Raw genomic sequence first — 18,439 nt, forward strand, 5'->3', positions numbered from 1 at the left:
ACTGAAAAAACAGAAAACAAAACTTGGAAGATAACATTTAAAAGTAGATTTCCCACATTATCAAAGTGCCAGTATCTATAGTTAGGAGGCAAAGAGGTCTTACAGATCTGACCATTAAATGCAGCTCACGAGCAACTGCATTCTCTAAAACATGAACCCTTACGGGAAGCACAAACTGTGGAGCCAACATGAGGAAATGAAAAATGATCCATTTGGGAACATAAAATGAGGAGGAAGGACCTATATGCTGACTTGACAGGTCATCTAACACACCGTCTAAAGAGGAAGAATTACCTGTGTGCACGTGCATGCACACACACATATACTAAGCCCAGGACATCAAAGTGCACAATGAAATTTAAAGGAGGAAAAAATAAGATTGGATCTGGCACCAGCCCCACAGCAGGCTTGTCAAAGGGAAGGTCAATGTTATTGTGACATGTCCACCGGAAAGGTCCCCGCCAGACTCCACTGTTGGCCATAATGCACTTCATACTCTTGGTCACTTAGGCATCTGTTAAACTGCTGGCCCAAAGAACCATCTTTATGTCCTGCCCTTGGGTCAGCAATCCACTGCACAAAGCCCAGCAATAGGTATTCAGACATGACCCAGAAAAGCGAACAGAGCCCCGGGCCAGGAGTTGTAGCCTCAGCACCCATTTCCTGCCTGTCCAATCATGACCATCAACTGTGACTCTCATTTGGACTCTGGGCCACAGTTTCTTGCCTAAGTTACTCAGTCAACAAAGTGAACTTTAATAAATAAAGCCGGGCACCACAAAAAAAAAAAACGGGTTCTTACAGGAATGGCAGATTTCCAGTTGCTCCCTCCTCGATGTCAGGGCACGGCTCTGGTCATTTATTGAACACTTTATTAGACTGTTCAATAAATGTGTCCTAGAGCGGAGGCCTAGGATTAAGAGTAATTTTAAACTAAATGCCTTTGGAAATCCATTCTGACTCAGCGTGGCACATCCGAATGGCCTCTGCAGAGATGCCAAATATAAGCAGAGATATGCTGAAGGTACCTGGCAAGGGCTGGCCGGGTACTGCCAGGGCTTTCCTGACAATGGCTGAAAACTCTAAGCTCCAAGTGCAGATGTGGATGTCCTTTGAGTACATGGGGTTGGTTTGTGCTTTGGTGTCTGCAGACAAGAAAGCCCAGAACAAGGACCTTTGGGATGCTTGATGCTGAGGTGAGGGCTCCTAAGAACAGCACAGGAGGAAGAGAACCAGAGGAGGAAGTGCTGAGCTATGCCTGCCCTGCCAGAAGGCAGGGAGAGGTGGGGCATTCTGGGTTGGTGCCCAGGCTGCTGATGCTGTGTGGGGCAGGCCTGGTCAGTCCTTTTCCCTCAAGCCTAATTCTCTCTTCCTCCCACAGCAGCCGGGCTCTGCTTGCCTTGGAGTCAGGGCAGGTTTGCCCAACGAAAGTATGGGATAGGACCCTGGAAGTTCCCCCTGGTGTCAGGAGAAATAGTAGCCCTTGGCGGTGGGAAAGGTGGTTAGCCCAAAGCAGAAACTCGAACTATAACAAAGGGAAAAACAGGAAGAGTCTGTGAAATAAAAACAGCAAGGAAAGCGTTTGCATCTAACACCCACAGTGTCCTACTTTCACTTTCCCAAGAGATAATTCTGTCATCCCCAACCTGGTGCCAATTGTTTGCTCTGAGTGCACGTGGAAGCCTGCAGTCACTGAGGCAATTCAAACAGAGCTGGACTTGAACTTGGCACTTTCAGGGATGGGCTAGGTCCTCCCCTATGGAAGTGTAAGCTGGGCCATGCTACTTCAGAGATGAAGGACCCCAACTTGAGCTGGTGGCTTTCACAGACATTGGCAACCCAGCCTTCTCAAACCCCTAAAAGTGGTGTTTACAGGCCAGGTGATCAGATTCCTGGACACCACGAAGATGCTGGTCCTTCTGTAAGAACCTCCACTGGTGCTGTTCCAGGAGATGCCCCAGGCAGAGCAGTCTCTGATAAAGTTCTCAGTCCCAGTCTGTGAATGCAAGCAAGCCACCTCCAAGCCAGTCCAGGTGGCTGTGGGGATGAGCAAACCATCCATCCATCCCACGCTACTCACCATGTATGAAGGAAAGATCAGAACTCGCTTGTGCTTGCCACAAGGCCACTGGGGGTCATCCAAGAGATTGGGGTCATAGTCCATAAAGTCTCCCAGGTCACTACCTGAAGATCACATGCAAAATGATAATTAGGGGCCCTGGACTCTCTGAGGCAGAGGCAGCTAGGAGAATGCCAAGTACGGTCACTGAAGACAGTTTTCAGGGAATCTGGCTCAGTGTCATATCCCTGGCTCTGGCTTTTAGCAGACGACTCTGCATGCCAATGAGATGTAGCCCCTTGCCATTCTCTCTTTTTTCCTTTCATCTTAGAAAATTATATATTAATCTTCCTGACCCAGAAGTGTAGAAATCTTTACATAGGACCTAAGATGCAGAGAGCCCTTGCAGGTTATAGAATGTGGCCTTGAAAAGATTCATTTTCTAAATTTGCAGGCCAAATTACTAGACTCATGTCATGCCACCTAAGAGGCATGACTTGGCATGAAAGCTTCTGGGCAGGCTCTTGTGTGCAGAGCAACTCGAACCAGAGCATCCACCAGCGTACACAGCTGTAAAAGACCACAGGTGTCTGGGACGTGAGGGCAGAGGCTGGGCTGACCTAGGGAACTGCACACTCACTGGAATTTCTCTGAAAGTAGAAATAATGCTATTTCTTAAAGAACTGGTACCCTCATGCCAATCCTTACTAAGGTTTGTGTGGATAGAGTTGGGATATGCACATTTTCCTTCAGTTGCCAACTTTGCTCACCAGAATATCCACAAAGGAAATATCACCCTCATTCTGTACTTCAGGGTCCAATTATTTTAGGGGAAAATAAACAGGAAAAAAGAACAAAACAAACGAACGAAAGAACCCCAGAGTTCCACACTGTGACAATGCAGGATTGTAACCAGGCGAAAGGTGAATGAGGAGCCAAGTGGTCCACACAGAAGCTGGGAAACCCAATCAGCTCTAAATGAAGCAACCTTAGCATTTCTCCATGTAGGTAAGATCCTACAGGATTGGCAAGTGTGGCTTCTAGAGATAAGATCCCCTGTCACCTGGTTATGGGCCTACATGGCCCGAGATCAAGTAGTGTCTTCTGGGGGCACCTGTCCTCCAGCGTGCAGAAGGAGACACAAACCACACTGTAAACTGAGGCACCTCCTGTCGCAAACTACCCAGAGCAGATGGACCAAAGTTACCTGTGTCGAGGCTCCCCTGGGTGCTGCTGGCCCGGCCTATGGAGAGGCTGCGGTGGCTCAGGTTGCGGAACTGGGAGAAGGAGGAGGTGGAGTCTATAGTATTCCTCCGGGCTCCGAAGGCATTTGTGGGTAACAGAAATTGGGTATAAGAAACTGTCTAAAAGGTAAACAAACAGACAAACTAGTGATTATTCCCAGGCAATGCTAGGTTTGCATTCTGACCAAGATACGTGGCTCCTCCAAGTTCAGATCTACTTTTTAAAACCTGCAATTCTAAAATCCAATGAGATCTGAAAAATGAAAAAAAAAAAATTGGCACTCACACATGCCAAATTTGTGCCCAAATTCCACCCTAATGGACATGAGGTGAAACACAGTTTTAACTGAGCTCACTTAGTGTGACTATTCTCATTTTGTGGCAGAAATGTTAACATGTTGGACACATTGTATGGCTTTTTATAACTTATCCGGCAGGATTCCAGAACACATCAGGCCATAGAATCTCCCATTATGTTCCTCAGCAGATGCTGTTGTGATGTTCAGCTCTATTCCTCCCCTCCCTCCTTCCTCTGTGAGCATCAGCTCCTGAGGTATAAAGGTGGAGCAAATGCATTTCTTTTCTGCCTGGGGAACTGCACCCTATCTATACCTGGAGCTCAGGGTTCCTGTCATTCAGGTAGAGGAGTGACCAGTTAACCTGGGAGTAAGGAGGGCAAAGGTCATTCACAGCCCCAGAAGCTTCCCCTGTTGGAACTATTCTGGGATGGTTTCCCCAAAGAAACACAGGCTTTGGGAGGGTTGAACCTAGTGTATGCAGGTCAAGTTCATTTTCAACTTCTACTCTTCAGATTTCAACCCAGCTTGAAACCATTTAAGGTCGAGGGATTCTTGGCCCCTTGGGACCATGAGAAGCCAAAAACTTCTTTTTAGTAGCTGGAATGTTGCTTGCTTACACCACCAGTTAATGTATGTTCAAACTGCCACTTCATCCTGGAATATGCATGTATTGTGGGGCAGAGTGTGTGAGGTACTTGTGTTACACACTCAGTTGTCAACAGTATTGACAGAAAAATCCACATGTCCAGTGGACTCCGCCACACAGTTATTGAAACAGCTTGGTGGGTTTCCATGTGCACAGTGGCAGAGCTGGGGTGGGCTGGTATCACACGCCCAGGAATCTGCCCCCAGAGCTTGCTTCCCCGCATCACAAGTGAAGATATAGTCTTACTGCCTCCGCTTCCTGGTGATTGAGGGCCAGGTGGACTTACCTTCCCGTCAGCACCCAGCTCCACACCTTCAAGACCAATGATCTCTTTCAAGCTCATGGCGCCTGCCGACTGCCTCCCTCCATCCAACTTCAGATCCCTGAGGAGTACAAGCCAAAGGGGAAAAAATGCTTTTGTGTGCACCCCAAAGAACTACGATGATGTTTACTACATGAGACACCACAGTCACACTGACAAAATGACCAAGTGGGTCCTGGGGGATGGGATGGCATGACCTTGTGTCCTTCCTTGGGGGTCTCACAGTGAGGTTCTTTCTGGGAGCAACTCCATTTTATTTAATTTACATGGACAAATGAAATCCAATTGATCACAAAGTCTGCAGATGGGAGTTGGGCTTAGAAGCTGGAGGCGACCAATGCCACCTCTTCCTCAGCACGGGGCCCTACGTCTCAGAGAAGGCCAGTTACTAAGAAGCCAAGGGAATGCTCTCTGAGCACCCAGGACAAGTGGGCCTCTGGGGCTCCTGCTGCTGGGTTCTTTTTAAAGCTAATGAGGCCACCTCTCCTTTACCAGACAGGAGAAGTAAATCTCCTAAACAGGCATCCGTTTCACTGCTGGCAATGAAAGAATGAGTGGCACAACAGTCACCCTCACTTGTTTTCTAGGTAGCCTGACAAGGTAGTATCTTCTTTATAAAACAGTAATTCCCAGTAAAACGACAAGCATTTACACAACACCACATGATTCAAAGACTTGCACACACACACTTGTAAGGAAACTTGTAGGGACAAGACAGGCATTACTATTGTCAACCCATTTTACAGAGGGGCAAAGAAAGAGGTTCAGAGCAGGTAAATGGCTTGCCAAAGCCACCAGGATAATAATACGTTGAAGGGACTAGTCTTGTATCCAGTGCTCTTTCTAGTACGTTTGCTTTGCTTTGGAGAAGCAAGATGGGCTCCCCGTGACTACCCTCATGTGTAACTGCTCGCTTTGTCAAAGGATGATCCTTCTTCTTTATGAGTTTTTCAAACCTTGCTGCACATCAGGGTCACTCGGGGATCTCTGAGAATATGGGGAGGACCTGGGCATCCACACTTCAAGTGACCCAGGTGACTCTAAATTGCAGCCTCGTTTGGGGACCGTCTCCCGGCCTCTGTCTCTATGATACAGGGCACTGGTAAGGGAAAGCCACCTCACTGTGTGATCTGGGTGGAGGGACCATATTCAGGGACGGAGAAGCTAAGTAAGAACAAGCCAGACATAAAGGGAGACTCTCCTGGCCAAAGGTAACCAGGGAGAAAGAGAGAGGGACAGAGTGGGAGTGGGGAGAATGGAGCACGCCCCAACAGGGCTTCCTGGACTCTGCTGAGAGGTTGTCCTCATCTGTGCCCTTCCAAGGATGGACTGGGTCTCTGATCTTACGTAGAATGCAGAGACTGATCTGAGACAGTTTTCAAAATAAACACCCCAGACCCTCGGCACCCAGCAAGTGCAGCAATCCTCCTCAGGAGGCGATGGCACGGGCGTGCTCAAAACAACACCAAAGCCACAGAACAAGAGCAACCAACCCGCCCATCCCACAAGTCTTGGCTCTTTCTATTTATTTTACTTTAATCAGCGCTTCTCCCATTCCTCCACCCATATCCCATGCGTGTAAAAGACTTCAGGTCATTCTAAACAGCCCACCTGCCCCTTAAGGGACAGAAAAGGACAGTAAGTCTCACAATTGTCAGGTTTTCAAGAAGGTGCAAGTCACCCAAATGAGGGCTCTAAACACGTTCTGAGAAGGAAGCCCTTTTCCATGTGTCTGAAATCTGCCACACGTGTCCCCTCTGGCAGGGACCATACTCCTTGCGGGCTATGAGGCCGAGGATTATTTAAACCCAAACATGCTGTGCCCACCTTCAACTCGCTGCTGCCAAGACCCAGCAGGCCAGAGGACAGTGGGGCTCAGTGAGGTCACCAGGTACTGTCCACACCTCCAAGACCTGCTGCTCTGCCTGCTACTAAGCTACCCAGGGCAATTTCTAGAAGCCTTCAGAAAGCAATTAAGGATGGAGACATGAACACACCAGAGTACCCACACAGGGAGAAATGCCTACAAAGAAAACCTTGAGCAAAGCGAGGAGGCAGAAGTCACACGGTGGGGAGGGACCCAGGGGACTAACAGCAGCAGTGCTAGTACAGGAAAGCAGGCTTTGGTTTCAGTAAAGGACCTTGGCACAGTTCCACACACTCCAACTTTGCTAAAAATTTGCTAAAGCCGAAGCCAGCAATGTGTGTCTCATATTCCCAATTCCCAATTTTCTCCTTGTTTTCAGAGAACGTCATTTAGGGCTGAAATTAATAGAAGAGAAGGGAAGATCTTCTAGGATGAGAAGGCCAAGGGAAAGGAGAAGGGAAAGGAGAATGTTAAAGCCAGCCTGAATTGAGAGCACTCCCAGGGGAGCGCTAGGCTGTCTACACAGCATCTCACAGGTAAGGACACTGAAGGACTTATTTACTGAGCAGGAGTAGTCTGTCTCACCAGTACTGGTTTATAAAGATGGGATGAAACATGGGTGCTTTTTCATTGAACCCCTCTTCATTTGTCTTCAATTTGCTCACAGCCTTCCCTAGAACAACCTCATCCCAGAGGCCAGCTGTCTGCTTGCGGCTAAAGGTGCACATCCCAGTGAACGGAAGCAAACCAGCCATGGCTCACCCCACACCCTGCTTCTCGGGGGCTTCCCTCAAGGGAAATGAAGCTGTAACAGAAAATATACTCTATGTGCTCATCTTAAACCTAAGAGTCCTCTCTCCAGAAGCTGAACCCCAAACCCTTTTTAAGATTTGCAGACTCAGTGGATTGTCCAAGGGCCTCGGGGACATGGAAGAGGATTGGGGGAGGCTCCACCACACCTATCCAGAGGAACCGATCTGGACAACTAGTGTGACTTGCTGGAGAGTCACTACTTCCCACTGGCTTTTCACTTACGTCATTCTACTTTCTAAGTAGCTGGGGCCAAGCGTAAGGAAATAAGGAAAACCAGTGGGTCCACTTTCAACCACACCTGAAATTACATATAGACTAGGACAGACCAGCACTGTCCACCAGAACTCCATCTGTGCTGTCCCATGTGATAGTCACTGGGCACATGTGACAAGTGAGAACTTGGGAAAAGATCAGCTGAGGAACTCAATTTAAAAAAATTTTTTTTTTTCACAATACCTTTACTTCTATGTGATGCCAAGGATCAATCGAACTCTGTATTCAAGGCAAGTGGCCTACTACTGAGCTATAGCCCCAGCCCCTGAGGAATCCAATTTTTATGTTATGGTTTGGATATTAGGTGTCCTCCAAAAGCTCACAACAATGCAAGAAAGATTAGAGGTACAAATGTCTGGGTTATGAGAGCCTTAACCTAATCAGTGCATTAATCCCCTAACGAATTGGGTAGTAACTGTAGGCAGGTAGGGTGTGGCTGGAGGAGATGGGTCCCTGGGCATGTGCTTTTTGTCCTTATTGAGTGGCGCTCTCTCTTTCTGCCTCCTGGTACCAAGCTCTGTGCTCCTTCCCTCCGCCATACTGTTCCACCATGATGTCCTGCCTTACCATGGGCCCAGGACAATGAAGTCGGCCATCTATGAATTGAGACCTCTGAAACTGTGAGCCCTCAAATAAACTTTTCTTCCTCTAAAACTTTTCAGGTCTTTTGGTTCCAGCAGTGATAAAGCAGATAATGTAAATTAATTGAAATGTAAAACAGCCACAGATGGATGATAAGTACCATATTGGATTGTCTTAGTGCTTGTCAGGACTTAGGCTGCCATGAACTGGTACCTTCCCACGGCAAGACAATACAGTCAGAAATGACACATTTCTGATTCTGATCTGGTCTCTGAGTTTTTCTTCCCCAAAATGGCCTGGCCATTTCTTTGTCTGTTGTCCTCAGGACACGTTTGCCTAATAGGCCCCAGCTCACTGAAGAGACTGTCAGATGTCCTAGAGACAAGACCCAGCAGGAAAATAATGGGGGCGGGAAATAATGACCACGGGGTTCTCATGCTCAGCACTCCATCTCCACCCTTGAATAGAGCTCCCAGCCTTAACAGAAGCTCCCAGTCCAAACACGGCACGCTGTAGTGGATTTTCCTGCCCAAAGCAATGGGGGTAGGAGCAGTGGGGTGTTGACAGAGCTGGAGAATACCAGCAAGCAATGACTGGTTGTGCTCCCCAAGTCCTAGGGATTACAGGAGCCCCCAGGTCCTTCACATGATCCCAGAGAGGAGGAGGGAAGGATACCCCAGGCTAAATAAATTTGAAATTCCTTTCAGTCCTGATGAAGGGAGGCTGATAGTTCATATTAAATAGATTAAAAAGAGACAGTTTGTTGCACACTGAATCTACTACCCTGGAATCTGCTGCATTCACACTGTAGGCACTCCACTGGCATGATGACCACCATCACACCACTCTAGACCACTGATGGCTTCATGGTGGCCGGGGACAGACACCTTTCTGTACCTTTTCTCTCTTGGATTCAGGGAGAGGCTGTCACTAGCTTTGGGGTTCCCATCTTGGTGGGTGTGAACTAAGAGAACACATAGGTGCTCAGTCCCACCACAGAAAACAAAACAGGTCACTAAAGCCAATTCTAATGAACATGTGTTCCCTGTCGAATTTGGGTAGAGGGAGAGCGTCAGGATCAGAAAAACATTTTTCATAAAAAGGCTGACCAACTACTCTGGGTTAATTTTTTTCTTAGCTAAATGCTCTGAATAATGTCACTGTAACCTGAAATTAACGTCAATCATAGGAAATTGCTCTTCTTTGGCTGTATTTGACCCATATAACGACAGCAATTTTACAATGTACCCGCTAATAGTACTGATGACCGCTCAGGCCTTGAGTGGCCTTTGCTTTCCCATGGTTTCAGAAGCCTAAAGGGTTAGGGTTGCCTACAGACAGTAACTGTGAACACTGGATAGTCACTGAAAAAGAATTTTTTAAGAAACTCTAGTGACAAAGAATTCAGCACAAGTCCCAGTGGAGTAGCGATAAAAATCTCCATGTTTCCCAACATCACTGTTCTGAATTCTAACAAACGTTATGAAAATGAAAATATCTGTTTGATTCACATTGCCAGCACTAACCCTCCAGGACCAGGAAGACAGAGCTGAAGGACATAGAAGCGAGTTAAAGTTGCACTTTTCAACTTCTTTAAAGAGTCTAGATTATTCGTTCCCCCAGATATATCTAGAGTCCAAATATTAATTTATTGTTATGACTTAGATAGGAAGTGTCCCCCAGAACCTTGTGTATTGAAGGCCTGGTCCCCAATGCAGCAGTGTCTGGAGGTAGGGCTTTTGGGAGGTGACTGGACCACGAGGACTCTGACCTTATAAGTCCATTAGTCCACTGATGGATTAATGATTTGATGGCATTATTGGAAGGTGGTGGAAACTAGGGTCCACTGGAGAAAACAGGTTACTGGGGGTATGCCTTGGGAGAGTGTAGCTTGTCCCTGGCCACTTCCTCCACTCCCAGCCCTGCTTCCTAGCTACCGTGAGCTGAGCAGCTTTCATTCCCCATGATGTTCCTCCTCACCTCGGACCCAGAGCAATGGAGCCAACTGATTGTGGACTGAATCCTCGAGGCAAAATGAATTTTCCTTCTCTAAGTTGTCCTTTTCTCAGGTATTTTGTTACCCTAATGCAAAGCTAATTAACACATTTATATTCCACTTCCTTTTAAAAATGGAGGAGGAAATGCCATACACGGATATCATCCAAAATTGTGTCTATTAAGCTTCAAAGGCTACAGCTTATGATTAGTCAGGTTACAGGAGGAAATCTCATTTCTGCAGATGCCCTAACGGAACCACTGGTAAGCAGCCATGGACAACTGAAGGTCCTAGTTCTTGTCTCCCATATATCCTATTGATGCTTCAGCTTGGACTTACTTCCCTACACAAGCCCATTTCCCATTCTATGCAGGCTTGGTAACTTCTGCAGAGGTGGTAGGCAATAAATAAACTTTGCAAACCCAGCATAAAGATTTTCTTCTTTTTTTCAAAGACTGATGTTTGAAACTGGCCCAGAGGAGTAGTTGCATGGGGGAACAAGGGAAGGGCTAAAGGAAGGTGTGAGGCCATTAAAACCAGAGGTGAAAGTATATTTGGCAAGAGAGTCAAGCAGCACTTACACCCTTAAGCAAGAAACAGAAAAACAGGCTGGCTCATTTTGGGGATGTAACATCTTTCACAGGATGGCCTCATGATTCATTTAACATATTTCTCCTTGAAAGTCTGTAACTTCTTGGTAGGAATCCCCAGACCCGTCTTAAGTCTTTGCCTCCACAGCATAAAGCCCCCAAAATGCATGTGATTTTGCCACTGTGGGGGTCACCTGATCAAAGCAAAGGGCCAATCTAGATATCTCAGTGCCCAAAGGGGATTATCTAGCTTACTATTAACCATAAAATAGCCAACTCCTGATTTCATCTTTTATAAAAGGCAAAATGATTGTTCATTTCCTCTTCGTGGCGTGCTGGCAAAGGCCCAGCTGGCTGCTCACTGAACCATAATGCATGGAATTGATCTTGATGGGAAAACAAGATTCCCTATTAGATAACACCAAGTTCAAGCTATGGCTCTTTCCTTGGGGAACATGATTAATGAACTAGAATTACTCCTTTAAAGAAAATATGATCTAAATCCTTTACACCTGGGAAGTAGATGGAAAAAAGTGTTTGTGATCCAACTAACTGGCTTCCAGGGCTTTCTTCTTCTCAGATGAGGTTGTCCTGCCTTCTAACCGTGATCATTTTCTCTAATGGTGGCCTCGATTAAGACCCTGGAATGCCAGCAAGGCGCTCCACTGGGCACTTGCTCTTTAAAGGACAACAATAGCTCAAACACTTTGATGTGTAAATAATTTAGGAGCCAATTAAATATTAACAGGATTTCTAGCCCCTTCAAAAAGAATAAAGACTGAGATTGGCTGCACAGAAAGCAAAGCTTGAAAGCTGGATTAGGAAAGGAAATACCACTGTGCACTAATTTTAATTAAGAGATTATGCATCCACTGGAACTCCACCAGTGTTCATCTTAGCTGCAGAAGCCCCATTTATTGCCTGCTGGAGTTAGGATCTGGAATGTTCTGCAAAGGCCCATGTGTTAAAGGCTTGGTCCCCAGCCAGTGGCACTGCTATGGAGAGGTGGTGGAGGCTTTAGGTGCCTAGTGGCAGGTCTGAGGTTAAGGGGCATGTTCTTAGAGGGGAGAATGGGACCCCCTACCCTTCCTTTTCCTTTCTTTCACATCCCAGCCACGAGGTGCATGAATTTCCACCATCCCACACTCCCACCGTGATATACTACCTCACCACAGGCCCCAAAGCAAGCAGGTAATAGACCATGGACTGAAACTTCTAAAACCACGAATCAACACAACGTTTCCTCTTGATAAGTGGATTATATCTAGTATTTGTCAAAGTAACAGAAGGCTAACACCCTGCTCCTTCAGATGCTGTGCGGCTGCCATCTTGGATGGGGTCTGCTTACTTGGGTCAAAGCAGAGAATCACACCAACAAAGTTCAGAGCCAATGGACAAGGCCCACAGCGAATGGGGAAAAAAAAAGTGAAATCAAAAGCAGCTTTTGGTCTAGAAGCCCTGCCCCCTCACACTCAGCACTTCACGGATAAGCCACCCCACAAGGGCAACTGGCAGACAATGAAGGGGGTCTTAATGTAGCTTACACCAAAATCTTTGTGTCAAGGCAGCTCCTATAAACAGCCGGATAAATGGCATGATTCACCCATGAGATCATTCCAGAATCGGTCTGTGTGTGGGAATATGCTTGTGTGAGGAAAGAAACACAGTTTGTGAATGTGTAATTTTCCACAACGAAAAAAGAGAAGTTTCTGGGGGAAAGTGGTTGGGCAGGAAGGGGGGGGGGGGTGGGCCTGGAGCCAGGCAGAGAGCATTTAGGCTTGAGGGCTCTCTCTAAGAATAGAAGAAGCTGTTCTCTGTGTCACAAAATGATCAGCACTCAGGAAATGGACCCAAGTGGATGACCTCATCTGAGTGCCCTGAAAGCCAAAAGCTAAGGACATAAACACCATGTGGAAGCTGTTGACAATTTAAAGTCACACCCCCAGAGATACCTTGCAGTCCACTGGGAGGCCACTTTCATCACACAGTCGCCGATGCATCTGGGGTAAGCAAACCCAGAAACCTTCGCTCAATCATGGATGGGTATCCAAATGGGTCTGCATCTTCCACGGGCACCAAGGAAATGGTTTTTGCTGGAATCCTCTAGTTTGTTTTTGTTTTTTTTGTTTTTGTTTTTCACATGACCAAGTTTACTGGATTCATTTCTACTTTCCTCTGGTCAGATCCATATACCTACCAATGTCCAAATGCTTCTGGAAATTAAGAACATTTGGGGGCACTGGCTTCAGTTCCCTTTTGCATAGGAACAGTCCCAGGACCAGCCCTCCTGGGACCACACCATGCCTGTGGTCTCTCTCTCTCTCTCTCACTCACCAGTGAGTTACACTCCAAGTTTCTGAGCTGGCAGCCCGACTCTCAGAATGCATTTTCTCATCGCTGCTGGTGTGATACATGGAGATCAGCCCACAGGGTACCCTTTTTGCCTCTAATGTCACTGAGCCAGCCCCACTGTACAAGCAAGAGCTCTGGCCATAGAAGCAAAACATCAGAGGGTAAGAGAGGCAAAGGAAAGGGAGGAAGTGGAGCCTTTCTCTTGGTTTCCTGGTTTGCGACTGACCCTCAGCAGCATTCTGAAAGCTCTAGTTTGCATTATTCCAGCTTCTTCTCTGAACCTCCTTTTCCTTCTCTGAGCTCCGGCATCCTTTTTCCTAAGCTGTGTGTTTTTTTTTTTTTTTTTTTCCTCCCACAATTTCTTCCCTATCTACATCTAAACCCATAAATTCCCTTGCAGTTTCCTGATTTTCCACCCCTGGTTCCGCGGTAGTGGCACAGCAGCAAAGCAGGATGCGGGTGGGGACTGGAGGATGAGAGGAGAGTGGTCTTGGATAGGAAGCACGGGGCGAGTTGTTTACTAAGCAGGGGAAGAGTCGAGAAAGTTCCTTCAAAGTCCTTTTATGCACCAAACTTTGCCAAGCCAAACCACAGATCCACGCTAGAATAGAGAGCGCGATGATGACTAATGGGGATAAAAGGCAGAGAGATTCAGGCTTGGCCTTGGCAACTGTGAGCTGAGGGAAGAAAAGCTGGTTTAAGACTGGGATTCTTCCAGAAAACGGTACAGTTTATAAGCCTCGTCTGAGAAGAGTGTTTACAGCAACAGGGAGATTTGATGTTACAGTTATGGTGGAAAAGATGGGCAACATCTGTTCCCCTTCTCCACAACAGGTTTCTACTAGCATGTTGTGAAAGGTGGAATCTGGCAAGAAAGACCAAAACAATCATCTTCGCATTCCACCAAACATACTACTGGGGGAAAACTGGAAGGATATACACCAAAATGTTAATGCTGGCTTTGTTTAAGGAGGTGAGCCCCTCATTTATATCTTCCTTTTGTTTGTATGGATTTTCCAAATTTGCTTTCTAAGCACATACCACAGGAAAAAAAAATTAAAGTCCAAATAAAAACAAATCTGAAGATGAATCCATTGTGTATACAGAACCACTCAGGGAACCAGGCTGGAGCAGTTCTAGAAAGAGCAAGGAGACAACTCTGGGACTAGACAAAAAAAATGGACCTGAAATGGATTTGAAATGCACACACAGCCTGGCAGGCATACAGAGGGAATAGTTCACCTAACACTCTCCGAGCTCCCTGAGGTTAACATCACAGTCAGTTTTATAAATGAGTAAACCCAGGATCAACAAGACTAGTTAGTTCACCAGCACCACCGAGTGCACCACTCCACCACCATCAGATGCCCACCAGCACCAAGGGCAAGGATGGACATGGCAACAGTTTTCCTAAGGGGGTAGAGGGTGGAGAGGAGGAGTGGGTTTTTCTTGTTCCCATTCCCGATTCTCCAGAACAATTCTGAGGTTAGCTGTTTTATTTATTGGTGTTCTGTATAAACTTGGGTTGAAAGATTGGCTTCTGAAGCTTTAAAAAAAAGAGGAAGGGGTGGTGGGAGCCAGAGAGGCAAAAGAGAAAGCTACAGGCCTCAAGAGGCTGCACATTCTTTCTCATCTGGGCTGAGGAGTGCTCCTTATAACTGAACTCCATGGAATTGGCATTACACAAACTAGCTCCCGTTTCAAGCATCTTTTAATAAGTTAGATCAGGGACACTCTGTCAAGAAGTAGCAGTGCCCTTATGTGCAGGAAGGGCTTCCATGTCCACAGAAGTATGTTTGGCTTACCAAGCTCGGCTCGTAGGCCTGCTGCTGTGGGAGGTAATCCATCCCTGGTAATGACTGGTGGGACCACAGGCTCTTAGCCATGTAATTGGAATGGAGTGGGCACAGCCTATAGCCACTCATCAATCTAAGCACACCAGTAAGTCCTGACATCTTCCTAACGCACGTACTGATTAGAGACGGCCAGGCTGGGCTCCAAAAGGGTTGGGGGTGATGCGGACAATGTGCCTGTGGGTGGGGTGAGGAGAACCAAGGCAGGGGCTTCACTTATCCTGGACGTGAAGAGGGGTTCTAGGGAAAGGGTAAAGTACCAAGCCTGGGAAAACTGCTTCCTTCTTAACTATGCTAGATGCCATCCAAACCCGACCCTTGCTTTAAACAGAAGCATTATACACAAAGGGAAAATCATGTATTGATCTGCTCAAAACAAGGCTGGGTGTTATTTGCATTTTGCTCACGTGGTCCTGATTCGAAGTTCAGACAACTCGATGTGACAGAGGGCTAGGTGAGCCACTCAGCCAAGAGCCAGGGCAGGCCAATGGGGCTTAGGGAAAGTCAGCAAGTGTGACCTTAGCAAAAGGCCCTGGGCTTTCTTGGGTTTCATGTTAAGGATTCAAGTATTTGTGAGCTGCACTGAAGATGTGCAGCAGGCTGCTCAGGCCGAGGCAGATCTGCATAGGCTGGGCAGGGACTATGATGGGCAGGGGGCGCCACCGGGGAGGGAGCACGGGCCAGGGCACCTACATCTGGAGGTGGCTTGAGACCCTCTTTTGTCACTGTAGGTGTAGCAACTTTCATTGTTGTTGTGCCAGAAGCACTCTGAGAGGCAGGACCCTGAGGTCCAGGCCAGATCACCTGTTATCCTCTCCCTGGCCCCTCCTCCCAGCCATCAGAGCAGCTCTGCCATTTCCCTGGAGAGGTCCACAAGAACACAGTGCCAGGTTGAGGGCTTCTGAGACGGGACTTGCTCCTGCTAAGGTAGACTAGCCTCGTTTGTTGGGGAAAAATATAAACACATATATGCACACGTATGTTTTCCCATATATACATGTATACACACGTGTATATATGTATACGTGTGTATATATGTAAATATTCTACAATATTAGCAATTCTCAAAAGCCTGGAGATGGCCCTCAGAAACATTTCATTCCTTCATTCAACAGATGGAACCCAAGTGTCTTCTACGCACCATGCACGGTGCTGGGGCTGCCTCAGACTAAGACACAGCCCATACCCTCAAGTTAAAAAGACGTTCACAAAACTTTTTAACACTTTAAGTTGTTGTAAGTGCTACCACGGGCCGAGGCAGAGATGCCACAAACATGAACAAATCCTTGGCAGGGTCTTGGGGGTGGGGGTTGGAAGGCTGGGGCAGCTTCCTGAGAACAGAACAATCTTCCAAACTTTGCACCAAGCCTAAGAGCCCCACAAGTGAGGAGAACCTTACCAATTAAGGAACTGTGAGCACCCTGCTGGGGCTGAGAGGGGCTGGGGAGAGATGGTGCTAGGGAGGAGAACCTAAGCCATATTAAGAAGGGCCCTGTCTCTCTGCTAAGAAGCCCAGGACAACAAGAGAGGTTGAGCAGGGGCTAAGCCTTCCAAAGACACAAGGCTGGAACCTCCAGCTCTCATCTGACTTCAGACCTGTTTTCTTAAACTGAACAGGAAAGAAATCACAGATGTGAGTTGGGATGAGGAGCTGGCTTCAGTACCAAAGGGGAGGCCTGAGTGGGCAGAGCAGGACGGCTGGCCCTCTCTGCCATCAAGCCCAGGGCTGGATGGTGCTGCTTATTGCTGGGCCTGGCAGAACTTAGACCCCCTGGGGTTCGGGAGCTTATTTGGATATCTATGGAATCTGACAGGAAATTGTCTTGCTTTGAAGGAGACATGAGCACTGGGTGGGATTTCTTAGGGACCCTGGTTGTCCTGAGGGTTCCACGGGTTAGAATTTTCTTTGGGTTGAAGTCTTCAAGGGTCACCCCAGGTTCAGTTTGGGCACAGGTGGATTTTTCAGTGACCCACTGTGGCAGAGACCACAGACTGGCTCAGCCCACCCAGGAAGACTGCACCACATGTCTAAGGTGGCCTCCTCTCCTGTGGTCCCCTCCAGAAAATATACCAAATAAAACTACAAGAAGTCACTAGATCTGCACATTTTTAAAAACTGCCAAGTGGAAGTGCTCAGGTGAAACATGGCAGAGGAAGTGAATCACACGTGGCAGAGGACTTCTAACAAGCCCTGGCACGGGGACCAGTGGCAATGGCAATAGTGTTTCTGTGGAGAAGTCCCAGGACGTGGGTGTCTCTGGCCCTGGCCACACTGGCTCCCACTGTGCTATCCCCACGTGGCCATCCTTGTTTCTCTCCACCAGAGTTTGTGCGCTATTGCCCCAAACTGGCCATCAGGATTCTGTTGTCTGCAACTCGGGACAGTGTACACTAACTACTCTGTACTCCACACCCGTATTGCTCAGGGCCACGGTCGGAGGTTCATGAGGCAGGCACGACTTTGAATTCCTAAATATGAGAATAAAGGGCAGTTCTCATTCAGGATTCACCCAGAGACACATGGGGTGTGCCCTGGGAGGATCCAATGCCAGGGGTAAACCAGCAATCTCTAAAGCCATTGAAAGTCACCACCCTGATCTCATTTAACCAACAGACGATTTCCTGAAGTGTCACAGGCAAGCAGAAAGCTCTGTATTCGAACTGTCCTGCCACCCATCCTTTGTGCAGAGGCATTTCTGGCATTGTACACAGTCACCCTCCCACTAACTGGTCGGCTTTCTCAAAAGCATATATATTTTTTTCATGCACTGGATCAAGTCTTTGGGGAAAGGCCCTTAGGAAGCTGTAAATCATGTCGTGGTGGTGTTCGGAGGGTGACCTGGGTGCAGCAGAGAAGATGCTGCTCCCAAGACAAACAGGCAGCATTTCAGTGTCACGACAGGAATGTGCCTCTGCAGACAGCCACAGCATCAGTGCCACATAGATGCCTCCCCCTGTTCACATTTCCTGGTCTTCAGATGGCAAATACCCACATGGGGATTCACAGATCATTCTTCACTCAGGATTCTACCCAGAGAAACCTGGGGTGTGCCCTTGGAGGATTCAATACCACAGGGTAAACAAGCAACCTCTAAGACCTTTGAAAGCCACCACCTAACAGCTCAGCTGACAGGCTCCAGGAGGTGGCCCTCATGTGGCACATGTAAGTACAAGAGCCAAGCTGGTCCTGACCTTGGAGCTTTACCATCACCCAGATGCATAGTAGCTGACATTGCCTGGGTGTCCCTGGTCCTGAGCCAGAAAGCCCAGCCCCCAAGGGGTGGTCATAAAGGGAAACAGACTTGCTGCTCCAGTGTGTGTTAAGCCTGGGGACTGCCTCTGTGGGCTGAGCTGGCCCCACAACAGGTCAGGATATTTAGCGACCCTCCTACCAGTGCGGGAGGTTGCTAACACCTTCTCTACTCCAGCCTTCTCAAGACGGTACTATGAGCACCTCCCTTATATGAAATTCTTGGGAGGAAGAAATGAGAGAGCTCTAGAAGGCACAGAGAACAGTACCTAGCACCTTGAAAACAACATTTA

General features: G+C 47.6%; 1 protein-coding gene across 3 annotated transcripts in view; it reads right to left on the reverse strand.

The window, feature by feature from the left end:
* Positions 1 to 18,439, reverse strand: part of Cables1 (Cdk5 and Abl enzyme substrate 1) — a 107,404-nt gene that overhangs the window by 16,668 nt on the left and 72,297 nt on the right. For 2 of the 3 annotated variants that reach the window (XM_076836933.2, XM_076836932.2), the window contains 3 exons: positions 4,535 to 4,631; positions 3,267 to 3,423; positions 2,081 to 2,184 (listed from right to left, as the gene is read on the reverse strand). In XM_076836933.2, the coding sequence (XP_076693048.1) occupies positions 2,081 to 2,184; positions 3,267 to 3,423; positions 4,535 to 4,631 (358 nt within the window). The remainder of the gene's footprint in view (positions 1 to 2,080; positions 2,185 to 3,266; positions 3,424 to 4,534; positions 4,632 to 18,439) is intronic. The other variant, XM_076836935.2, reaches the window with a different exon arrangement.

Source organism: Callospermophilus lateralis, chromosome 17, assembly GCF_048772815.1.
Source record: "Callospermophilus lateralis isolate mCalLat2 chromosome 17, mCalLat2.hap1, whole genome shotgun sequence".
In the NCBI taxonomy this organism is placed as follows: domain Eukaryota; kingdom Metazoa; phylum Chordata; class Mammalia; order Rodentia; family Sciuridae; genus Callospermophilus; species Callospermophilus lateralis.